We start from the raw sequence: 26,166 nt of genomic DNA on the forward strand, positions 1-26,166 counted from the left end.
CTCTGGAACCACATTAAAAAAAAAACAACAACACTGATTCCTCAACGCCAAACTTCCTCTGACAAGTGGTTTTCAAGCATCAACTGCTAGAACCATTGGGGAGCGTGGTCCAAAGTGGAGAATCTGTAGCTCCTCCCAAACTGATTCAGTAAGTCTGAGACAGGGCTCAGGAACGTGCAGTGAGGGCTGCAGGTAGAGTACCTATGCTAGAGACCCATGATGCTCAGGGCACAGGCAGACACGGCCAGGAGCAGGAGAGGCAAAAGGAGAGAGAAGTGTATGGAGGAACGTACACAGCTAATGAAGCCCCGAATGGGAGTGCAGAGGTGATCCACAGATGGTGTGGGCCAAAGAGGAATTTACCCACCAGAGACAGGAAGGTTGCAAGGCACAGCCTGAGGGCAGGTCTAGGGAGAAACAGCTGTAGATTATCAGTTAAACCCAAGTGGAGAAAGCTGTTGTTTTCATTTCTAAGACTAGAGGTTTGGGACAGAAGTGTTGGCTGGAGTAAGGGCTGGGACACAGCCTGATCACCACAGGCAGGAGCACACATACACCATTGAGGACCAAAGATTTTTGTTTTTCTAACACAACAGAGTATCTTGCTGTATTTACTGTAAAACAGGAGGAGCAGCCTTTTGGCCACAACAAGAATCCTCATCCAGCAGCCTGCATATTCACCCACCTGTGGGAGACCCACTGCCTCATGCACCAACTACCCCGACCCAGAGAGGACCCGGGCTAACACACCTCCTTGCAGCGCATCCTTCGGCTGGACATCTTGAAGTAATATTCACTTAGGCCATCTGGGCTCAGCGGGTCATGAGAGCAAGCCTGAAGCAAGGCCCGGACAGACTTCTCTAGTTCGAAGACCAGATACACATACCCTATTTCCAATAAAAAGAGAAACTGCATTAACATCCCTCAGGTGGTTACTCCTCAGTCTTGGTTTTGCAGTAGGGAGTTTTGTCCAGGAGAAAGAGTCTCACGTGTAAAACACATTTCTGTCCCACTCCTGCAGAGTCTCTGAATGGAAGCACTTTGCTGTGTCAGATGGCCAGGCCATGGGAGGGAGAAGCACATCGTCTCCCACCCGAGTGAAGGAAGGGACCAGCAAGGTGGGACACAGGATCCCATCATAACCACGCAGCCATCCGTCCCAGGGCACACAGCATGTTCTGGTCAGCAGAGCCAGGCTGTCCTGGGGGCAGGATGGAGGGCAGGTCTGTGGCCAGCCTGCTGGGCCATGGAGATATTGCTTTAAAAGCCTAGTTAGACCAGTGGTTCAGTTCATCGGAACATTTTCAGTGAAGATGGGGCAGAGTGAAAATAGCACCTGCTCCTTTCTACAGGGAAGGGATCTCATTTCAGACCAGTGAGGAGTCAGATGCTTGGTCCTCATTCCTGCCAACTCCAAAGGGATCTCAGAATTAGGTCAGGCAACAATGTAACTGGGCAAGAAAGGCAGGCAAAGGAAAGCTTTTCAGACGCCTCATTTTGAGAGGAAAGTAGCTGCCGGGGTTCAGGTTTGGAGGGAAGTGCACGAGGAAGTTTCCCAGACAGCTCCAACTGCAGTGTCAATGTGGACTGATGGATCATTAGCTCAGAGGAAGCAGAAGGATGTGCCAGGTTGAAGAGAAGTGCTGTCAGCCCAAAGTTCTGTGCTCGGGAGTGCCCAAACCATGTTACCAGCATGCGGCTGGGACATACCAGCATCCCTCAGTGCAATTACATACTAGGGAGGGGAAAAAAAAATCTCCTACCATGTCTGTATTACCTTTAGGCATATTACCTTTGGGAGGACACCGGGGGTGCTTGCCATCCTTACCAGGCCACTCCACACTCAAAGAGCCAAACACACGGAAGGTGTTAATCAATCCAGCTGCAAAGAGATGGAAAAGAATGGCAGAAACTGAGGCACCATTCTCCCCAGGAAGGCCCAAGCACAGGATCACCGGCATTCTTCCCCCAGACTTCCCTCCCTTGACAAACAATTCGGAAGTGATCTTGGGTCCCAGGTGATGGGTGTAAGCACCAGACAGAAGCAATATGGGAGCCACAGGTTTAGGTCCAAGTTTAATGCTCTAGAGAGACATGCCCCACCCTCAAGTAGGAGGTCTCAGAGGCAGCTCACCTTCCGTAATATCCCAAGGAACACCTCCTAGGAACACTTTGCAGGAGTAGATGGGGTTCTTATAGTTCCGGGGAGGAAGCTGGCCGCTCCAGGTACAGGTTGCTTCATTCACAGCTTTGGTTGACAACAGAGACGACAAAGAGAGAAAGAAACCGGTCAGAGTCAACAAAGTCATTGCTCCTTTCTGGGACGAACTCATCTGGGGAGAGTTACACAGGCCACAGTCCTAGCCTGGCTGCTGGGAGAACATCCACCAGTATTCGGAAAGGCAAGGAACCTTACGCCTCATCAAACCAGTTGGCCCAGTAGGACAACTCTAAACCACTACTTCTGTCTCCACTAGAACAGAGAGGAAAGGCAAAGCAGCTATGTAGGTTAAAAATTATCACAACCCAAGCTATTTTCAAACATATAACTGATAAGCTAACCACAAAGCAGTTTTACCTAGTCATGGCTTACAACACTAATTGATTTAAATTTCTAATTACTTTAAAATAAACAGAGCAATCTTGTATACAATGTTCTACAGACTTACTGGTCCAAACTGGCCTTCTCCCTAAATATTCAAATAAGGAACATTCTATTGTTCTCCTGTCTGCACTCTGAACTCATCAGTCACAGAAGTCAGGACCACTGCCAGTAAAAACCACCACTAGCAACCCAAAAGACAAGAATGTCTCAACTGCTCCCTGCATCAGAACCATGTCCCATCACTGCCAGAGCTGTCTCCATGGCACCTGGACAGACACTGGGCCTTCCTTGATGCCAACACTGTAAGATAATGTTGATTTTTCCCCAACTACTCTGCTTCCTGTTTATACCAAATCCAAGTTTGTCTAAACCCACTGCAAAGTTTCTCTGACAACACCCCATTAAGAAACCTTTCTTGCTGGACAGAGTAGGAACTATCTTCTGTGTGGCCTGTTCTGGTAACTTCTAGAGGCCTCTTTGTTCTTGGCCTCTCAGCTCAGCCTTCTCTCTTTAATCATGCCCCCCACGCAGTCTGTGCCTTTCCAGATCAGGGACTAGTCTCAGTGGGGACTGGCTAATCCTTGCCCATTTTACTACTTCGGCAATGGGGCGGATAGCCAGTGAAATGAACCATCATTTCCATTCAGGACAATGACGTGGAAGCTCATTCCTTAAAAGGCCAATGTGTTGCTACGCCAAGAACTTGGGCACCATCAGCAATATTTCGCAAACAAAAACATAAATCAATATAATGGCCTCATCCAAGAGTAAGGTAATGTCATTCCAAAAACAATGGCATTAGTACAAACATGGGTTGCCAAAACCATTATGTGAACAGGGCAGCAGGACTATCAGAGGAGAATGAGATCAGGCCCAGCTCCGTGACTGGAAAGACAGACATCTGAAGCCACCAGAAACAAATGGATGGAGAAACTCAACACTCACTTATAGTCCTCAACTCCAGAACCTTAGAAGAGCAGTTGGTGAACAACACCTCCCTGAAGCTTTAGTCAAGAATGACTTATTAAGACCCATTTACTTCCGAACTACTGGTAAAAGATGAAGAATAGACTCAATACATGTTTAAGGTCATTTAAATGACAGAAGCTAAGGGTTCCTGAGAGAACCTAAGGGTTCCTTACCTTAGAGGCTGACACGTGGACCCATTACCCAACAGAGCATCCCTCAGGGGAAGAGAGCTCCAGCAGGGGTTATGTCTGACAGGTCTTTGAATTAGAAAGGGGAGAGGTAGACAAAATTCTGGGCATCACTTCCAGGATTCCTCCTGAAGACACCCACCCATGAAACAATCAAAAGCAACACTAGTACTCAGCCAGTCTCCACAAAAGAGCGCAACTGGGAAATGGGTCCAACTCTGTATGAGCACAGCCTCTTTCCTCTCTGCTCAGCCTCAAAGAAGTTCCTGAGTTTTTGTCCCATTAGCACTCACTCCATAGAAGAGACCATTCTTTGCAGATCCAGAGACCTCAACACACGACCAAGTCCTCTTCTGGACAGTTCAGTCTGTGAACTAAGGTCACTTACTCTCTGTGCCCAGAATGAGGCCTCAGACCCCCACAGGGTGACAGCCACACTCACCTGCAGCTTGCCGGTGCAGCCTGGCCTCTCTCTCTATGCTGAAGGGGTCTTTGGGAGCTTCGAGGAGGTCCCAGGATGGCCACACAGAAGCTCCAGGCCATCTCTTTGATGCACTGGTTGGGGAGGGGCTGACTGCAGCGAGAGCAGCTTGCTCTTGGTCCATCCGGGACCCAACCCCCATCTTTAAAGGGTCTCTGGCACCACTCCCTGTCAGGGACAGGAAGGGCAGAGGAGGGGAAATGCGAAGGCTTGACTGGGGGAGGAAAAAGGAAGATATAGGTTTTTAAAGGACAGTTTTGTTATAAAATAATCACACTACAGAAATTATGAAAAAAATACCATATAGCTCTGACATTTTCTTTCAGACTTTCTTCCCATGCATTTTTAAGATTATACTGAATTTAAGATTATACTGAATTTAAACAAATTCTTTTCTCCCAACTCAACTTTTTTTTTCATATTGCCAGGCAGTCTTCATAACAATTTTTAATTAATTTATGATATTCTATTTAGGGAACAAGCTACATTTCACTAACCTATTCCCCTGTTAAACATTCAGACACATTCCAAGTTTTCAGGATTATAAATAAAAACCTGAAGTATGTATAGCTTCTTCTAATTTTGTGTTGGTTTTGTTTTTGTCCGATTCCTATATGGAGAATGCCAAAATGCTTTCTAGAAGGGTTCCATGTTCTATCAGAAATGTGGAAGAGTATGGGTTTCACTATAAGCCTGTGTCAAGGCTCTATTACTAACTTAAGCAGGTAAAAATAATACTGCGTTATCAAAAAAACCAAATGACTCAATATTTCCTAAATAGAGGCTTTGCCTCTATTTACCTCTTCTGTGAGCTGTCTGCCCGTATCCCTTCATCAGCCTTTGGGGTAGGGTATCTGAGAAAGTTCTTCAAACAAAATCCCAAACTATTAAGTCAGTTATGAAGTAAATTTCCAAGACTGAGCTCCATCTAAATTAACATAAATAGAACTAGAAGCATCTAACCCCATTTTATAGGGGAATAAACTACAGCCCAGATCATTGAAGGGACCTGCTTGTGATTACCCTTCTGGAAACATGGCCTAAACATAAAACCAACAAGCAGTGGAAACAAGGCCAGCGCTCATATTCTAGGACAGGCTGACAGGTGACAAGGTGGGTCCTCCTAAAAGGTCATGCTATGGATGGGAAACTAGCCACATCCAACGTTGCCAATCCTGGATAGAGAAGAGCAGAGGGCAGGAAAATAAGCCTTCTTATTTGTTCAACAGTCAGGTGGGGAGTGGGGTTGGCAGCACAGAAAGTCAGGCTCAGAAGGCTCCTGATACTGCATTTTATTTTAGGATGCTTTCTCACTGCCATGCCCATATACTTACTTCTACTGTCCCCTATTCCTCATCTATTCTAATCCACCTGCCAGCTCCACTTACCACTGGTGCCACACACGTCACACGTAGCCATGGATAAGGAGCATGTAGTACATAAATTAACTCAAGGCAACATTTAATAGATTCATCACAGCCTCAGATTGAGACGTGGCCTGGGTCAGTAAAGAGAATGTGGGAGCTACAGTCAGTCTGATCTGGATGGAAATCCTAGCTGATAATTACTAATGCAATTTTTAAAACCATCATTTAAAAATTTTGAGGTAAAACATGTAAAAGTACATAAACCATACACATAGTTTCGAGGCTAAAGAAAATGACCAAGCAGGTCAAGAAACAGAGCAACGCCAAGACTCCCAAATTAACTTTTGAAATTAACTATTTCTCCAAACTCTTGGAAGTATCTTGTGAAAAGAGAGTTGGCAGCTGGGGTCCTGAAACGGATTGCTCCGTGAGCACACAAGGCATCCTCCTCTCCACTGAGAAGTTCCATACACGCACACAGTGGCCTCCACCTCCTGCCTGCATTCTGGCAGACACACTTCCCTTTTTACACTCACTTGCCTTGCCCACCCCACTCCCCAACAAGTTACGTACAATCAAATCTGAGAGATGATCCGATCCAGAACTGAAGCCACTGGTGTCTGAGTCAGAGGGGCTGCTAGAACGTGAGTCCAAGATGGGCCGGGTGTCTAGGCGGGATCCTCTAACTGAGGGTGCTGGAAACTTGTCCACCAAGTCAGATCCAAGGGGGTCTAGAGGCAGGAAGCTCAAGGGGGGTTTCCCCAGGACATTGCCCAGTGGGTTGTGGAGCATGCTCAGTACTAGGAGAAAAAGAAATAAGAAGGTCTCATGACCTCTTCGTTTTCTTCCCAGTCAACAGTCCTTCCCTTTTCTCCCACCCAACAAGATACACAAAGGCACAACCTTGGAAACATGGCAGAACCATCATTAGAGTATAACAAGTAGACAAATCTCCAACACCTACCACGGCCAACCAGGGCCCATTAGAGGTAGTTACAGGACAGCTTTTTGAAGACCAAAGTTCTTGCTGTGACAGCAGCAGCAAAACTGCTCTCTGCCACCCAGACTTAAGGGTCAGTAACAGTATCTGGGAAATGTGCCAATGGGGACCCTGGTCACAGCTGCTATTAATATCTGAATACACACATCCATGTTGCCTCAGGAGACACCTTCAGAACCATTAGGAAGCCCAAGCCACACTCCCTCCTTACTGCCTGCCAACACATTTATTCAAAGAATTCCCACCTTTTTTTTTTTTTTTTTAATGTTTACTTTTGAGAGAGCACAAGTGGGGGAGGGGCACAGAGAGGAGGAGACACAGAATGTGAAGCAGGCTCCAGGCTCTGAGCTGTCAGCATAGAGCCTGATGTGAGGCTTGAACCCACGCACCGTGAGACCATGACTTGAAGTCGGACACCTAACCAACTGAGCCACTCAGGCGCCCCAAGAATTCCTACCTAACACTATATAGCTAAAATATACAATTTCAGGACACATCCCACAAGTCTGGTTCAGAAGGAGCATGTCTTCTTGTCGGAGAAGTTCCCTTATGCCATGTTCCTGCATATACAGACTCTCTCCTATACACCCTGAACTTCAGACACTGAGGATGGAGCAGAATGACAGATGGTCAAGCCCACTCTGGCTTAAGATAAACCTGGAATGGAACCCGAGGTCAGCACCACCTCTCCATGGCTGTGTGCTCAGGGAAGCAGAGTCCTCGTTTTCTCACAGCCATCATGAGTGGAGCACCAACTATTTCATAATACCATCAGGAAGGTTCAGTAACTAGACAGCAGATGGCAAGTGCTCAGCAGAGCAGTGCCCAGCACACGGTAAACATTTAAATACCGAATATCAAAAAAAGAGTGAAGCAAAGGCCAGAAGAGATGAGAGAGGTAAAGTGGACAGAAGAGAACATTTTTCCACCCACGGCCTTGAAGAATTAAGGAATCCAAAGGAAAGCATACCTTTCTATCCATGAGGAGGAGGAATAAACGCATTTGCCACGGAGCATGGTGGCACGAAGGCTAGGGAAGAAGCATTAATCCGATACTGTTTCCATCTGAAGAAAGGGGAAAACATCCACCCCAAATGGCTGTGAGGTGAAACCAAAGTAACATGCTGAAGTGTGCATAAGTGCTTCATAGATGGTGGCTGTGACTGGCTCCCCTCACTGGTCAGGGAGTGAAACACAGGTCACCAGGGTGGGTTTCCTCTCCGGTTCCAAGCTAGACTGAATGCCTGCTGGGGGCTGTGCTGAGTCCCAAGAGGCAGGAATAAACCTCTCCAAACATGAAGTCAAAGTGAAAGCATGCTTTCAGGGAACCAGACACACATGCCATTCAGGACAGAGTGCATGTGCCAGATGACACCAGCCCGCTCTCTTTTAGCCAAATGGCCTCCCTTTCAGATAAAGATAAGGCAAGTGTATCTTTAAATGCAGAGGATACTGCGGATGTGTGTATTTTATTCTGACAAATACATCCTTGAATTTTAAAGAAACTGTTATACTGGTTTCCAAAGGGGGTGTATCATTTTACATTTCCCCCTGCAATGATGAGGGTTTCAGTCCCTCCGCATCCTGGCCAATACCTGTTATGACCAGTCTTTTTAATTCTAGCCAGTTTAATAGGCATGTGTGTTGAGGATGGGGGAAGCTGTACCATATACAGCAAGGAGTCCATTACTTTATTACTTTGTGTTTTTAAGGAAACATTCTTTTAACTAGGCCTTTGAAAGCAGTTTCCTAAGCACAAGCTTATAACTGTACGTTGAAAGTGTCTCTCAATGCTTGGACTCTGACATCCACCAGAAATAGTCCTTGTCAAAATTCTCAAATACTCTTGACAAGCCCCTCCCTCATTGAAACACAAAATCAAAGCCCCTGAGCTCATGTCCTAAGAAGGCAGGAGGTGTGAAGATTTATTCCAGGCTCCTTCCGGGTGCTGCAAAACCTGGCATAAAACCTCTGGAAACTAACGGATCATATACATCGGCCTTACACGTGGTACCAATGCCCTGGAGGATCTCCTCTTTCTTCACATTTTACAAACCTAAGTTCACAGGGTGCTGAATAATGAGGTAGTAATCAAATTACACAGACCTTTGAAAAACAAGTTAGAGCACTGAGACTTCATCCTGAAGGCACCTGGCAGATACTGAAAAGCTTCTAGGGGGATGACAAAGGAGGCTGATCGGGTAAACTCAGCAAGGCCACACCTGCACCCAGGGCCCAACCCAGAGAGATAGCACTTAAACTCGACGGGCCCTTCTCTCCACTGGACACATACGGGGCTATGAAGGAGGAAACAAGACAAGAGCTGATGGAAATAGCAACACAGCAGGTGAGTGACGGGTCATGTAGTACAGGTGAAAGACCAAAGCAGGTCAACAGAGTTGAAACAAATGGAAAACCAGCAATTTCAATGTGCTGACAGCTACAATAGGGGTGAAGCAGCAGACGGGATGAACAGTGAGGACTGAGCTTTCAGGATGGTAAGATAATGTGTGACCACCGACTGGCTGACGTGCAGTGTGGAGTCTAAAAAATTGGCTAGGTTGCCCATATGGATATCAAAGGGACTCATGGTGATAACTGAGCCTGGGGTTAAAATAAACAAATATAAAACAAATACTGACATCTTCAGAGAAGAAAAGGACTGGGAAACTAGTAATGAGGAACAGAAAGAATGACCCTGAGATAAATGGTAAATTCAGCTTGGAAGAATGTCTATCTTCCACTGGACAAAGCAGTACCCTCAAGGAAAAGCCCTCAGCAAGTGCAGAGGTTAGAGGGAGCACTCACCAGAGAGCAACAAGACAGAAAGCAGTGTGCTAACCCTGGGAAAAGGGGTAGCATGGTAGGGAGCTCTAGAAGTTGTCAAGGGAAAATGCAGAATAAGGCAGCACGCAGAAAAAAGCTCAAGGGAGGAAGGCTGGCCCAGAGGTCTTGTGTCTGGGGCTATCAAGGACAACAAATCGAGGCCATAGTAACTGAGTCTTTCACCCAAGGTTTTTAAGAAAAAAAACACGTGCATTTGAAAGAGTCAAAAAGCAAACCGGGTGCCACTGGAGACCACTTTCATCATTCATGTCAATTTCCGTTCACTGCTGTGGTGGTGCCTCCGTTCTACAAGCCACAAATTCATCCACCTCAACTCACATGCAATTTTTTCTTAACCATGCCCACAAAGATATCTGGAGGCTTTGTCAAATTCCCATGTCAAAGCTAGGAATTAGGTCTATAGCACTCCTCTAAATGTGATAATATACCTGTCTAAAAAGATAAAGGCATGACAACCCATGTTGGCCACTAATGAACTTCACTTCCTTAAATGCCCATGGCTCATAGTCAATCGTCTGTTCTACAATCTGGACCAGGTTCCATCAAGCTCCTACTACTTGCTAATAGCAACTTCCATTTACTGCACATATAGCATGTGCTAGACACTTTGTTAGAAGCACTTCTACCTGAAGGTAAATAATCTTCACTGAATCCTAAGAAGTGAGTACTATTACCCCATCTTAAAGAGAGGATCAAGGATCAAGGCTCAAAGGGCAAGCATTTGTATAAGTAACAGCTAGTGAATGACAGAGTGGGACCTAATTCTGATTCTGAGTTGTATCTCCTATAATGCACCATTCACTAGCTACCTTTAATACTCAGGACTTACATCTTTTTGTCTTCATGTTGACACCTCTCTTTGTTCAAATTCCTTTTAAGACCATCAACTACTGACAAAGCTCTCTCACCTACCAAAGGTCAGTGCCTTGGGATCTAAATCATCCAGGCCTTGAAACTTCTCTAGAACCTTGCCACTGTAGGAACTCATTAAAAATGCAACGTGGGCCCCACTCCAGACCTACTGAATCAGAACCTGCGCTCTGAACAAGATCCCCAGGAGGTCGGTGTGCACATTAAAGTGTGAGAAGCACTCATCTAGAAAAACCTGAGGCTTGCTACATCACTCTTCTAATCAGTTCCCCTTACCATGCCCCAAAAACCTTTGATATATCATTATTTCTGCAGGTTATTTAAACACAGCTCTTACAGCATAATGGCAACTAATACCTAAAAGAAAAAAAGCAAGGCGGCTATAGGACATTTCCCAAAGAGTCTGGTCTCGGGAAACACTAGTTGGGTGCAGGGTGAGTAGGGAGGACAGAGGGAGAGTGACAGTAAGCAGGGACAAACATAGAGTATAAAAGAGCGGTATAGATTGTGGTAATATAGTCTCAGAAAGAGTGATGACCGGAACAAGGCGAACATTGTGAAAAATATTCAAGACAACCAAAATTCTCTGTAAGCTCATACTGAGCAAAAACCAAGGGAGGTAGGGCCTACTGCTTGGGGCAGACACCACCTGCCAAGACAGAAGAAGGAAGAGGAAAGTGCTATGAAGGATCCAACTGGGTTACCTGACAAAACTGGACTATGAACAACAGTTTAAGTTTTAGATCAACTTTAAGTTGAATGGAGTTGAGAACTGTTTTGTCACTTATGAACATATTTAAGTACAATAATGCACAAATGATAAAGGTAAATGTCAACAATAAGAGAATCTGGGGACACCTGGGTGGCTCAGTCAGTCAGCTGGTCAGCTCGAGTCACGATCTCACATTGCAGTTCATGGGATTGATCCCCCTGTCAGGCTCTGTGCGCCGATACCACAGAGCTTGTTTGGGATTTTCTCTTTCCCTACCCATCCCCTGGTTATGCAGGCTCGCTCGCTCGCTCTCTCTCAAAATAAACAAACTTAAAAATAAAAAAATAATAGGAGAATCCAGATAAAGGAAATACATGTATTCCTGGTATAACTTTGTAACTTCTGTAAATGTGAAATTATTCCCAAACAAAAAGGCTTTTTTAAATGACACGAAGTGAAACTAGTCTGTTCCCATTTGACTTTCTCTGCCTCTTTCAAGGTAACCGGATCTAACCGGAAAAGGAGAATCAAGCACAAGTAACAGGGCCTAGAATCCCCAGGGGGTGGGGAATGGTAACTAAGTACCTTTGGAGTCTCTGCCTATAAGAAGAAATAATCTTCTTTTAAACAAGCTTTTTAAAGCCTCAAAAACATTTGTATGGATATTTGCAGGCACACATGTGGACAAAGTTCTGCCTTCTCAACCAACCATGCCAAGCCACTCCGACAGTAATTAACTCAACATCTGGCAGAGAGCAGGTGATCAGTATTTGCTGGGCAGTACTAAAAGGAAAGAAACATCACATCCCTTAGAGCCAGTATGCTCACTGAGGCCGCACCCTTTCGATCAAGGTTATTCAACTCAAGGACACAATACTGACCTAGCAGCAACTCAGAACTGGAGCAAAAAAATCTTAGCTCATCCCAACCCAGCCCATCACCAAAACAGAGGTTGAGAGAAGTAGAGTTACTTGTCACATCAAATTGTGACAATACTCCTTCCACTAGTTTCAAATACTTTCTTCGAAGAGAACTAAGTATACATAGGTACAGGCTGAAGAGAGCCTACTCTGCGCTTGAGGAAGGGCAGGACAGAAGCACCTCCCTGCTCAATCCTCCCGGTAACCTGCTGGGATCCTCACAGCTATGTGTACATACTTCCACATTCAAGTACTAAAAGCAGGAAAGAGTGCTTCACTGAAAACTATCCTAACCACACAGAAGAAAAAGGGAAAGGGACAAGGTCATTTAGCAGACAAAAAATCAGGATGCCCCAGGATTCACACACCTGGGTCACATCAGAACCTCCACTGCAGCAGTTTCCTGCAAATGTTACATTGGGAGGGCCAAGAATACAGTAGGAGTTTGATTAGAAGATATGGGGAAGACAAAAAAACCTAGTATCAACAGGCTTATGATTTTCCACGTGGTTTGAGATTTCCTTCAACCCAAAGAAGGAGCTAGGTTTCTAGAAACTGTCACCTGTGGTCAGATTCCCTAGAGTGACCTGAGTGTCCCTATACAGTCTACTCACATGGCACCTGAGCAGGTAGTTCTTTGAATATCTACAGATCAAAGGAAAAGCTTCTAGGGAAGATGGAACCTCATTTCAAGAGATGGAACCTGTCCTACTCCTGGCTCAGCCCATGACACCATACTTCCCCTGGTGTGACTAGCACTGATTCCCACTAGCTGGGAATCAGGAGGGAAGGAGCCAAAAAGCTAGCAATCCATGGTTTCCCTCTTCGTAACTTGAAGTAGTAAGTGTATCTACTAGAAAGGCATGCTCTTTAAGCTACACAATCTAAAATCCAGGGCAAGTGCTAGGTCATTTATGCTGCAGGTCAGTATCTTGAAGTCCACTCCCCATCACAGGGCACAGAGCTTCCCCGAGGCCAGATGTCAAGCATTAACCTATATGGCTTGGGGGCTGGTAAGTGTGGAGAGAAGTCCATAGTCACTTTTCAATGGGATCCAGGGCCCTAGACCTTTGCTCTACTCCTGAACTCCACAACTCAGGGACCGTAGGAAGTCTGACGTTTACCAAGTACCTCCAGCCCTGGTGGCCAAGCATATGGCACTTGTATCTTCCAAAAGTGACTAAGAAAAGCAGTGTGCTCTTCTTGGAGCAAAGGCACCATTCACCACTCACATGCTGGCAGGAATCAGGATCAGCTACAGACAGCTCTCAGGGAAGTCACGGGGAAGAGAAGACCTGGCAGAGGGTTCCAGCTCATTAATGCTACCTCAGAGGGTACAAGAGACCAAATCAGCAGGAATATTTTTAGACCGATTGTTAACTTTCTCCACTTTCACCCTTCTATGCCAGCTCCTGTGGGTTTTTACAGCTGAGTCACTGTTTGAATTTTCTGAAGCCTTCCCCAAGAGTACAAAGTCACCCAGAGCCTGATGGTGGCAGCACCAAGAGTTTGGAACTGTATGTGGGTATTGCCAAGACCCTGAGTTCGAGCTCAGCTTCGGGAGAGACTAGGCCCAAGACATCAGAGTCAGATGCCTGCTAACTCCTGGGAGTAATCATGGAAAAAACCCACACCAGGAGCCATTATTTCTAGCTTGAGATTTAGGGCCACATACTTGGAACCCTTCCTTCTCTCTCCCAACCCTTAGCTCTAGGTTGTTTGTGCTCAAAATCCATCTGAAGGCACACAGATAGGAAGTGGGAGCGCAGCACTCATTCCAGGTATAACAACAGACTGCTCTTTGCCTAGAACCCCAACCCTGCAGTCTACACCACACTCCAATTCAGGTGGTAGGCTATCGTTTGAGTGTGAGCTGCCTTCACTGACCCTGGATCCCACAGATGCAATGTGGCACCCAACAGAGCCTTTCTCCTCTAGAGAGAGGAGATGACTGCACAAGTTTCATTACCTGAAGAAACGACATACCCAAGTCTCACGTAAGGTCAGCACACATGCTCTCCCTGTACCCAATTTCTTTCCTGCCTAGGAGGCACCCTATTATCATACTGCTTCCCAGGCCCTCCCTCATCTCTGCACTAAATGCTATTTCTCAGTAGACTTCCTGAGTCCACGATAGAATTCCTGTTCCAGTGTATGACAAAATTTTCTGTAAATGCATCTTCGTGCCTTAGAAGCTATGGAGGTTCAGAGACACTGATCTCTGAAGAATCCATCCATCCAGCTGATCAAAACACGTGGGAGGCAAAAGAATGGGAGAGACCTTGACTGAACTCTGCAGTTCAAAACTACCCAGGATTAACAACACAGTGGCTCGACATTCATCATTCATTCAACAGATACTTATTAAAAAGCCATGAGCCAGGTGCTGTGTTGCATGCTGGGGACACAGTAGTGGAGAAGTGGATGGCTGAAGGAGATCTGCAGGAGCGGAACTTGGTCCAGGCCAAGAAGTCCATGTTCCACAGATGAGGAGCCCAACTCTGTTTTGAGTATCACCTCAGAAAGGCTGTTTTGGAAGTATAGCAGCAGCCAAATCAAAATGCCGAGGGCCCCCCTTCTCACTCCAGGCTGATCCAGCCTGCCCACCAACAGGGAGCCTGCAAGTAACACAGCATGGGAACATACCATTCATAACCGGACTGGTTAGCAGTCAGGGCAGAAACCAGAGAAGGTGGACAGGTTAATCCCCTGGGGACTTCTAAAGGACAGTGGGAGAAAACAGGGCATGGCCTCTGGCATCCTCAGACAGAACATCTGGTCTACCCACTGGGCTTCGATACAAGGCAGTCATTAAGAGTCCCTGCTTCCAGGCCTCCCCAAAGTAGATTCTCAGTCACCCCCTTCATGCTGAGTAATACTGCCTGCAACAGAGTCCCCAGGGGGAAGTCAGGGAGACAGATCCATTGGGTGGGCACAGCTCATGAGCTAAGACTCAGGTAGAGGGGAGTCAGAACTGTCCACGGCACACTGTAGCTTTGAGGGGTCTCAGCTAGGGAATACATCACCTCTGGATGGACAGCCCCAGGGCAGTATGTGGAAATACCTTAACATAGGTGTTCTTGTCCAACACGTTAAGAGTTCTCCTCACAGGAACACAGGTGTAATAGAAAGCACAAGAGTTTTGGAACCAAAGAGCACTTTGAGTTCTGGCAGTTGTGTGACTTCTGGTACTTAACAACCTGTGACCTTACCTACCCATCTTTATGATAGAAGTAATGACTACCCATTTCATGGGATTGTACAAACATTAAAGTCACGTGATGGACTTCACATAGGAAGCGGTCAACAACTAGTAGTTATTAGTCATTCCATCCCCCATCCCAAGATACTGAGGACAGCTTTTGTGGTTCTACTGTTCTATTACGGGACTTCAGACACACTACAAGGACAGCAAAGGTAGTGCTGGACACATGCCACCGGGGTCTCAGGGAAAAACCAATGTCTAACATTCATCTTTCCCCAAAAGGCTTTCTTCCCAGCAAGAGGTGAGGCCTCAGGGGAGGTCCAGTCTTTCTAGAAGGAGGGACCCCACAAAGCGCCATAACCAAACCGATGCTGGCCTTGCAGGCACTAATCTCAAAACCAGATTCCACCCCAGGGGCTTCAAAAGCAGGCCTCTGAGGCCAATGGAGCCCATGTAGCAGAAGGATCCTAGCCCCCTAAGAAAGGTCTCCATGTACCAGTCTCATGCTGAGAACCCAGTTAAAAGTTGTCCCTGTGCAAAAAAAAAAAAAAAAAAAAAAAAAATCCTTAGTGGAAAAATCGAAGCCCCTGTTGTAGCAACTATCACACTGCCTTTGGTATACCTTCTCATCTGTTTACCCTTGGTAGCTACAGGGATTTGTAAGGGCAACAATTTTATTCATCGATGGACCTCCAGAGCCTAATCTAGTACCTGGCACATAGCCAGGGCTCAATGCTTGCTGAATACATTTAACCAAGATTTTCAGGCAAGGGCCCTGCCATCTTCCTCCCCTACCCCCAACACTGATGAACATATACGATGGCAGAAGGTGGTCAGTGGTGAAGCCACAGCTGCCTGGGGCAATGTGTCACCAAGCAGAGCCCAAGGAGCAAGCCTGCACCTGTGCTCCACAAAACACAGCATGGATAACTCCCAGACTGCCCAGAGATGTTGAAACACCTCCCTCCCTCCCTAAAGAAACTGAGCTAGTTGGTCTTCAGAAGGGAAGGCAGTGTAGGCACTGGAATGTGGGCCGCATGTTCCCGCATTGCTGGCAAGGGTGCCCGATCTGGCACTGCAGCTGGCTGGTGGGAGGGCTGCATCCTACTCCAGTAGGCAGTACCCTCGAGTGGGCTGAGAAGGCCCAGAGCTCAGGGAAAAGAAGAGAGATGGCCGTCATCATAGCTCCAAAATTCGAGGACATCACGGATGTGAGGGATGGGTGTGTCCTTAACCCTCAGAAAGGAAGACACGGCCACACTAACCCTGCCCATAGCCAGATGACAGCACTGGGGCAGCCCTCTGGTCCCTGTGAATGCTAGGGCCACAGACTGCAGTCCCTCCCTGATCCACAAAATCATGTGATATTTATCACTGATGTGCCTGAGATGAAAGGTGAAGAAATAAATTCATCCCCACTCTGGAGACAAATAGCTACAAGCACAGGACTTTCAGGCAGCAAGGAAACTGGAGGAATTACGACTGGGTCCAAGCTGTTTTTTTACAGCCTAATTTCACAGTAACTTTCAGGCTACGCTCTCCAAGCCCCAACCTGCGCCCTCCTGCAACCTGTGTGCAGTAGTACTTTTCAGAAGGACCCTTGTAGCTAACAGAGACCAGAGCCAAAGAAGGGCCACGCCCCAATCTGACACCAGTGAGAGATAGTGCCTTAGTCAAACACTGGTCACCACAGACAGGTGCCCACCTCCTACATAAGCTCTTCTGTTTTCTGCTCAGATACAGTGGGAATGAGGACAAGGTCAGCTTCACAGGCCATCTGGGTCAACTTCAGAGTACCACATAAAAGAAGCAACCATGGCCTTCCAGCCAAGATCTCCAGGCACAGGATGCCACACTTCCTTGCCCCAGGGCAGTTACCAATCTTTCTGGAAAAACCTGAGTCAACTGAAGGCCAGTACTTCAAGAAATTCTACCTTAACCCAGAGGTAGTTACTTAGACAAAGCTCTTCCCCATCCTCAAATCAAAAAAAAAAAAAAAAATCCAACCCCCTACCCCCAATCAAATGGGATAATGCCAACAGACAACAGTCCCAGGCTCTGCAAAGCATTCTAAAAAAAGACCTGCGGCCAAATAGGGTGGAGGCCAGAGAAATCAGCAAGACGGTACCTGGCTACCATGACTGCCAGTTTCTGGAGCTGAGGAGGTGAGGGAAGGATGGCAGGCTCAGTGAATCCCACGGTCAGCACCAATAGGAAATGGCTGCCCCCCACTAACTTTCCATGTTCCCTAAGTATCTGCTGCTATTCTTTTTATTAAGGGATAATGTACATAAAGCAAAATACATGGGTTTTAAGTTACCTATAGTATTTCTGAAGTTCCCATTTCTTCCTGAACACTCCAAGATTTGGTTGGGTCTGGCCAACCCTCCCCCGTGTACAAGAGGGAAAGAAACGGGCACTGGGAAGTTCTCAGCAGAAGCAGTTCACGGGGTTGGCCTGGAAGCCCCTTCAGGCTGTCCCCATCAAATCCTCCCAAGGCAACAAGGGGTCCTAAAGGGGAGTGGCTCTTCCTCCATCCATTTGGTTACCCTTCACACAAAGAAAAACAAAGCCTCCGCAGCTAAGAGTTACTCCACCCCACTGACCCTGCCTGTCCCTTTCCAGGGTCAATGTTCTTACCCGTATGTTAAAGCCAATTCCAATATTCTAATACCACCCAGCCACACTGGAGGTTAAAATTACTCCCTTGCCATGATTTAGGGACTCACCCATCCTCATATACAGGTCCCTAGTTATAAAAACCACTGAGAAACAGAATCTGGACATCCAGGGATCAGCCCCTGAAGTCCCCTCCCCCACTGAAAAGTGTTTTGCTTCATCATCTCCAAAACAGGCCTGGGCACTCGGGGGGTTAGCTGGATCTTTTCTGCATAAGACTGTCACCTTGGGGACCCTTCTCAGGGCCACCCCAGGTGCACACTAACAACTCCAGGGAATTTATCAGGGTAAGTGGAAAAGCCATGCCTGCCTTTACGAGCAACCATCTGTCCTGCCACGCTCACAGCCAGCATTTCCATCTCTTGCAAAACAGCTCCATGTTGTATTGGGGGGGGGGGGAGGAGGTGATGCAAAGGGGAAGAGAACAACTGTTGCTGTGGATGTCTCTGCTCACCACCCCATGCGTCCCCCTCCCCCAGCCAACTCATTTTCTGGCACTCACCCGAGTGTGTGCTGCTCTGGGCTGAGGAATCGGAGTCCTGGGTGCTCCAGGGTCGGTCCCAGCCTGTGAGACTGAGGGACTGCAGGCCAAGGCACAAGTCATTTGCATCTGGGAGGCCCCGGGAAGAATCTTGCGCAGAGGTGGGGAAAAGCATCCTGCTCGTAACTGTTTCTTCTGAGTCCTGGAAGTCTGCTTTGGACAGGAGGACAGCAGAAACCCCAGAGTTAAGGGCTGTTTTCCCCAGTATTATCAACAATAAATATTAATAATAATAGTTTCCCCGAGCTCAAGGAGCAGACATCCAAGTCGGCCGGATGCTGCGGCCGCTGCCTCTGCACTTTTGGGGGCGTCAGAGCAAGAGCGGTTGCCATACAGCCCCCCTCCCCACATACACACCCCTATCCCGTCTGCATTACAGACTGGGCCAGCATGTGATCAGGCTGCTGATGCTTCCCGCTGCCAGTGACATCAGCCGGCTGAGCTGTGCAATAGAAAGCGGCATCATCCCTCACAGAATGGGGGAGGAGCAGGAGGGGACGACAGGGAGGAGACTTGCCTCCCCGGGAAAAGATAGCACAACAGCTACTTGGAACAGTCCGGGTGCAGTGCCGGTAAGTCAGGGTTCCGAGGCAGCGCCCTCCGGTCTCCAGCAATGGTGGCCAAGCGGCCCTGAGGCACGACTGAAGTCCTCTCCGCTGACAGCAAAGCCAAAGCAGTGACTGCCTGCTTGTGTAGCTCTGCCCTCCTGCCCCTCCCTTCCCCTCCCTCTGCTCTCCACCCCCAAACCCAAAAACACTCTAGTCCTGGATTCTCTCCAGCTGCTTGCTCAAGCCCTGGTTTTGCAGCCCAATGCAAAGCTTCACAATCCTGCTAGCAAAAATCTATGTGCTCCAAGTGGCCCCTGAGCAGCACCCTGACACAGCAGTGTTTACCACTGAGGGATGGAGTAACCTTCAGAAAACACTGCATACTGGGACCCTGGGAAACAACACCTGGTGCTCCAGGCTTGTCTGGAGCACATCACAGAGAAAAGGGGTCAGCTTCAGCAGAGGGAAGGGAGTCGCCAGGCTGCCCTCCTATGTCCCACCACCCACAGGCCAGAGTAAGCTCTGCCGTGACCAGGACAATCCCTGTCCCTGGTTCTTCTCGCCCCAACAGGATGGGCATGAGTCATGAGCAGCTCTGTCAGGTCCAGCCTCCCTTCCCTCGGGCGGCCGGACATAGGGACAGACTGAGGCAACACTGCTAAACAGTTCAGACAGACAGAAAGAAAGAAAAGCAACAGTCCCAGTGCTATTCTGCCCCTTCAGAAATCCAGTGCTCAGGAGCTCCCACCAGCCGGCCCTGCCAACGCCCTGTCTCCGGCCTTCCAGGAGCACTCTGAGCCTCCCAGCTAGCCAGCTGGGAGGCTCACCGATGCCTCTGGCTGCTGGGGCCCTCACTCAGGGGTCCTGCTCAGGACCAAGGCCCCACTTCTATGACCACTCACAGCTCCAGCAACAAAGTACAGCTCTGCCCAGATATTCTGGAACCTCCGCCATTTCCTCTTTGGTGACGTGCTCTCCCGTATCAGTCCTCTGCCATCATGACCTATAGTCACAAGGCCTCCTCCCCAGAAAACAGGGTAGAGAGCAAAGGTCCCAGCCTCAGCAGGCAGGCTGCTCACACCTAAACCATGCTGGTGGCAGTACTCCGCCTCACCTGTTCTCCCATGTCATATGGGCAGTGACCAATATAGACAGGGTCCCAGGTGGGCAGAGGCAAGAAAAATGCCATTAGCCACAGGATAAACTAGCGAGAACCACCTGCAGTACATACCCCTATGTCCTTGGGCACTCAGGCAGAGCTGAGAGGGGAGAAATGACCAGTCTGTGGGAGAGACTCCTCCCATTAGAGGTGGTTTTTTCTTTTTCTTTTTCCCTTCCTTTTTCTTTAGAGCTTTGCTGCTGTGTCATCCATCCACGTTATTCCTGTCTGGCTATAGATACTCTGCTTGCTCCCTGTCTGTGTTTGTTAAAACCTTGTTCACCACTGCACCATGTTGGTATTGTCCCCACCCCAGAACACTCCCTCCTGCTTCTCTAGGTCCACCCTCACACAAGCTAAGGACAAACTTTAAAAATAATCTACGTGTACTAACTACAAAAACAATGCTGCCTTTAAAAACACCTATATTTCAGTACCTGTGCCCACTAAACCAGCTATCGATATAGTCCCTTCCACCCCACAGCGAGGCCACCTCTGCCTAGACACAACTGCCTCCACCCCACCCTGACCTCTAAAATGAGGGTATCTGTGTGCATGACTACCCCCATGCCTCTGGCAGGAAGGATCTAATCATCGACTGTACTCTTGCTGCCCAAAGTCTAGTGAGGAAGACCAGCAACATCAACATCACCAGGAGTTTGTTATAAATACACAATCTCAGCACCCCCGAGATCTATGGAATTAACCTGCATTTTAACAAGATTACCAGCTGATATGTATGCACACACCAGTTTGAGCAATAGTATCTATACAACTTCCATAACCTTCCCATCCCAAGCTGACAGACCCAGGCTTCAGCAGCAGGGCTGTTTAAGGATACTGATGGCTACGTGCATCCAGCTCTGTGATCTGAACACAACTCTACTTTCACTCCCAGCATCCCCACCATAGGCATCACATCACCTCTATCCTTATCCAGACATCCCCCATCCCACATTCTCTTCCAGAAAAAGGCTTTCACAACCACTGCAGGGTTCCTTCACTAGATCCTAAAATCAATGAAGGCCATACCCATTAAATGCTTAGTGTAGCAGACTGGGAAAAATTAAGTAGCTTTAAAAATCCAACAGGATCTTACTTTGCTCACCAAGTCTTGCCACTGTGTGATCTCGGTCAAGTTACTTAGCTTCTGAGCATCTTTGTAAGGTGGCAACAGCAGATCCTGATTCTTTCAGGATCACATAAAACATCTGGTACACTGTCTGACACAAAGCATTTTATCAGTTTTCAGTAGGGTGACCATGTAATTTATCATCCAAACCAAGACGTTTTTGAGAGAAAGGAGGCAAATTTTAATAATCGTACCAGGACAAAACTTCCAGTTCTAAAAGAAGTCACAGAGATGTAAAGTACAAAGAGCATAAGGTAAAGAGTTAGTGATACTGTAGTAATGTCGTATGGTGGCCAACAGTGACTATACTTACTGTGGTGGGCACGGGGTCAAATACAGAATTGTCAAATCACTATGCTGTACACCTGAAACTAACATCATATTGTACATTAAACTACGCTTCAATTAAGAAAATCATACCAGGACAGCAATCTCAGAGATGGTAGACCTGGTAGGCATGATCACTCTTATCTGTAGCCTTTGTGTTCAGAAACATTTTACTCAAGAAACAGACTCTTTTTCTGAAGTAATCCCTACACCCAACATGGAGCTCAAACTCATGACCTCGAGAACAAGAGTCACACACTTTACCAACTGTGCCATCCAGCTGCCCCTCCAGAAACAGGTTACCCAAAAACGCTCCTTTCCAATGACTAACTGATCCCTTCTATCCAAATTTACCCCTTGCTGTCCACCTCTTCTCCGTGTATTGAAAGAAAGTTTGAGAAGTAAACTGTCAACACAGCCTAACATGCAGTGAGGTAAGAGGTCTGAAAAGCAAAGGCTAATTGTACTGAGCAAAAGCTTTTCTTTGCTTCTCAAGCTCACAGCAGATGCTGGACAGGGATGTGACCCTTTTTACTGGAGGATATTATTTATAATCTTTTGCCCAGCTCCATCTACGTACTCTCAAGTACTAAAAGCTGGTAACTGGCACAAGATGATGTGATAATTCTTATTCTAAGGCAATCTAATGAACAATGACTCTCAGTTTAAATGCTTTTTCCTACAAGTTTCCTTCATCCATACCCGTAACAAAGCTTCTGACTTAAGTTTCTTAATTTAGTTCAAAATTTTAAAAATCATTTCCCTTTGAAACTATCAGTTATCTTCTTTACAGTTAATCCCCCAAATTTCTTAGCTGGCAAACAACTCAGGGAAATAAGTAAATTGACCCAAAGTTCAAAGTTAGCCACAATCTCAACTAGAGCATCCCCTGGCAGACTCAAAATGCAGAGGTGAACCAGGGAGCCTGGCTCCAGGGCTCAGAGTGGCCTCATCTCTTATCTTTTCCATCTTCGTAAGAGGCTGTCGTTCCTCTGATGACTCCTCTGCCAGCAAAACTCAGCACAGCATTGCTCAGGGTCGTCTACTGCCACCATTCTTGAGATCTGGAGACTAAGGGAAGACAAGAACTGTGCTATGAGGCCCTCACTTGTGAAGCCGTTAAGTTAGGAGGCTCCACTGTACAAAGGCAGATGGTGACTGCCAGAAGTTGGTTGAGGCCCATGGGACACCTGGGTTGGCTTCACAGAACAGATGAATCACAAGCTGATCCTAGGAAAAAGATCTAGTTCCATGAGGAGGTAAGGTCAGCAAGGTGTGTTTGTACCAGTGGAACCAAGGCACGCAAGTGAAGGATGTCTATGGACTCTTAAACAGGAAATAACAGGCTGAAGGGTCCAAGATGAACCAGAGATCGGAGCTCCGAAGGCCCATCAGGGAGGCCAGGGATGAGAGGGAAGAAGAGCTGAAGGGAAATATGTTAAATGGCACAAGCAGACTACAAAGCTGCATCTATCTATACCATGATTAGAACAATGTGAAAATTCTGTCCATTGATGGAAATTTTGGTAAAGAAGCAGAAAAATATGAACAGCTACTGTATAAGGTCAGCAGCCTACTAATGGATTTTCCTTTAGTTAGTGTACAATTATAACAACGCAGAATAAAATCCATCCTCTCCTGTCTTTTCCCTCTTTCAACCTAAGCAGCACACTATTGTAGTTTGTTTAGCAACCACACTCGAGCTCTTTTACAAAATCTCAACTTTATCCCCAAATTCCAGGCTCTGGAAATAGCAGAGATAGGACACTGCATTATTTTTTCCCATTAGATTCTTTCAAAAGACTAGCTTTATAGTCAGCTGAATCTACTTAAATCAATGATTTATGGTTCTTAAGGTTTTAACAAGCCTGTAAAGTAGCATTTCTAAGAATGTATTTCTAAAAAGACTGTCTGAAAGAGAATTTTCTCACACAAAATCACAAAAACCAAAATGATGATTTTGGAAATCCATCTTGGCAACTTCAAGAGAAGGAACAAACGTGCAAGAAGTCAGACATCTGTCAAGATCATTTCAACTGCTCTGTTTGTACTTCGGCCCTTAACTACTCATATGCCAGGGAGACCGCAAGCTTCTCCAGAGCAGTACTCCCCAAACTTTAAATGACTTGGGAATCTTTTTAAAACACTGATTCAGGTTCAGTGGGTCTGGGTCAAGCCCAGAATATGCGTTTCTAATCAACTCCCATATTATGTCGACATTCCTGGTATGCTGGCCACACTCCGAGCAGTACAATTTTAAAAGGGTTTTTCTGCTCCAGATGGTCTCTTCCAAGTAATTCTTACCCCATTCTTACCCAACACCACTTTCCTTCATGGTGTTCATTCTACTAAACAAGTACTTTCACTGGCTCCCTAATGCCTCTCGTATCAAAGCCAATCTTCAGGCCCTGGCTTATTAACTTTCTCTTACACTAGTCACCAAACATTAAAGGCTAAGCTAGATTTTTTTTTTTTTTTTTAATTTTTTTTTTCAACGTTTTTATTTATTTGTGGGACAGAGAGAGACAGAGCATGAACGGGGGAGGGGCAGAGAGAGAGGGAGACATAGAATCGGAAACAGGCTCCAGGCTCTGAGCCACCAGCCCAGAGCCCGACGCGGGGCTCGAACTCACGGACCGCGAGATCGTGACCTGGCTGAAGTCGGACGCTCAACCGACTGCGCCACCCAGGCGCCCCAAGGCTAAGCTAGATTTAATCACAATTCCTCAGAAGTTCACACTCCAGAAAATAATTTATCGTTAATCTATGTGCTGATAAGTGAAACAACAGGTCAGATGAGAGAGCTTGCATGATGGCTAGGATACTCTGGAAAAGCTTACACATGATTTTACCTATGCATTAAATTACATTACAGATGAAAGTATGAGAGACAACTGATTTACTTTCTACGACCCATCAGAAAAATAGGATCATTGGCTTATTTTAGTCTTGACTGTCTTTAATAATCTTCAAACTCCACAAATTGTTTCAATAATCAAAAGTGATTTCTACAATATTCCTTAAAATAAACATTAATGTTTAGATTCTAAAATGTCATATACCATGTTCACATAGTAGAAAATTCAATATTGTTAAAAAGTTAATTCCCACCAAAGTGATCTATGTGGTTAGTGCAACCCCAATGAAATACCTGGCCTTTGAGCAATTCAGTACGGAAAGACTTTTTAACAAATGGTCCTCGACTGACCAGACATCCACATGGGATAAAAAAAAAAAAAAAAAAAAATGAACCTTAACCTCTTACCTGACACCATATACAAACATTAATTCAATATAAATCCAAGAGATCTAAAAAAGGTAAAACCGTAAGGCTACTCTAAGAAAACATCAACTGTCCTTGTGACTTAGGGTTGAGGAGTACACATATGCATAGGTTTCCTAAGGAAGACACAGAAAGTAATGGTCATTAGAAAAAACTTTTGATACATGGGTCTTACCAGAATTAAACACTTCTGCTCATCAAGACTCCATTAAGAAAATAATGACAAGCTATGAAATGGGAGAAGATATCCGCAACCATATCTGATAAATAGCTAGTATGGACAATACAAAAGAAATCTTAACTCAAAAGTAAAGGAAAAAATATTTTCAAAAAGGCATAAAATACTGAAAAGGCATTTCAAAAAGATACATAATCAACAGGTCAGGAAGCACTTGAAAAAGCGCTCATCATTAGTCAAAGAAATGCAAATTGGACCACAAGAAACCACTACGTACCCACCAGACAGCTAAATTTAGGAAGACTGGCTCCACATTTTGCCAACATTTAGTGTTGCCAATGAGATCTTTCAAGCATCATACATGCAGTACAATCACTTTTGAGAAAGGTCTGTGAATTTCTTACACAACTAAACAGACTATTCTAGGACACAGCAATTCTACTCAAAGTATTCAACCAAGTGGGATGAAAGTATGCTTTTATAAAAAGGTCTGTACATGAATGGTGATGGTCTTATTCATAATCACCAAACCTGGAGACAGCCCAAGTGACCATCAACAGAAGAATAAAGTGTGACACATGTATATACTGGAATATGACTCAGCGATCTAAAGGAATAAACTACTGATACATGCAACATAGATGAATCTTAATTACACTAAAAGAAGCCTTACATAAATGTACTTTTACCTGAAGTTCTAGAACAGGCAAAACTCATATGATGAAATGAAATCCGATGGCTGCCTCTGGGAGAGGCAGCAGGGCCGTGGAAGGAGCTGACTGGGAAAAGGTAGGAAGGACCTTTGTGGGGGGGAAGGACCTTTGTGTAATGCTCTACAACTGACGGGGAGTCCAAGTCGGGTGTGTGTTATTTGTCAGGATGAATCTCATGATCCACAGAGGATTTGTGCATTTGTGTATAAATTTTACCTCAAAATATTATCAGCAAATACTGAACATTAATGATATGCACACTGAAGTATTTTTTTTTTTTTTTAATGTTTTTGAGAGAGGCAGGGAGGGAGGGAGAAGGGCAGAGTGAGGGGGACAGAGGATCCGAAGCCAGCTCCACGCTGTCAGCACAGAGCCGAATATGGAGCTCGAACTCAAACTGTGAGATCATGACCTGAGCCGAAGTCAGACACTTAACCAGCTG

The 26,166-nt window shown here is 46.2% G+C and overlaps 1 protein-coding gene across 14 annotated transcripts in view; it reads right to left on the reverse strand.

The window, feature by feature from the left end:
* Positions 1-26,166, reverse strand: part of CPEB1 (cytoplasmic polyadenylation element binding protein 1) — a 91,660-nt gene that overhangs the window by 7,909 nt on the left and 57,585 nt on the right. For 5 of the 14 annotated variants that reach the window (XM_086711686.1, XM_086711679.1, XM_086711687.1 and 2 more), the window contains exons 3-8: positions 18,346-18,534; positions 6,184-6,410; positions 4,205-4,457; positions 2,135-2,248; positions 1,778-1,882; positions 751-887 (exon numbers count right to left, since the gene is read on the reverse strand). In XM_086711686.1, the coding sequence (XP_086567812.1) occupies positions 751-887; positions 1,778-1,882; positions 2,135-2,248; positions 4,205-4,457; positions 6,184-6,410; positions 18,346-18,499 (990 nt within the window). In that variant the 5' untranslated portion in view covers positions 18,500-18,534. Of the gene's footprint in view, positions 1-750; positions 888-1,777; positions 1,883-2,134; positions 2,249-4,204; positions 4,458-6,183; positions 6,411-18,345; positions 18,538-18,741; positions 18,832-18,901; positions 19,062-26,166 lie in introns of those variants that run through there. The other 9 variants (XM_086711682.1, XM_086711678.1, XM_086711692.1 and 6 more) reach the window with 6 other exon arrangements.

The sequence above is a fragment of the Puma concolor genome, chromosome B3 (genome assembly GCF_028749965.1).
Source record: "Puma concolor isolate L17-30 chromosome B3, mPumCon1.1.hap2, whole genome shotgun sequence".
Taxonomy (NCBI): Eukaryota; Metazoa; Chordata; class Mammalia; order Carnivora; family Felidae; genus Puma; species Puma concolor.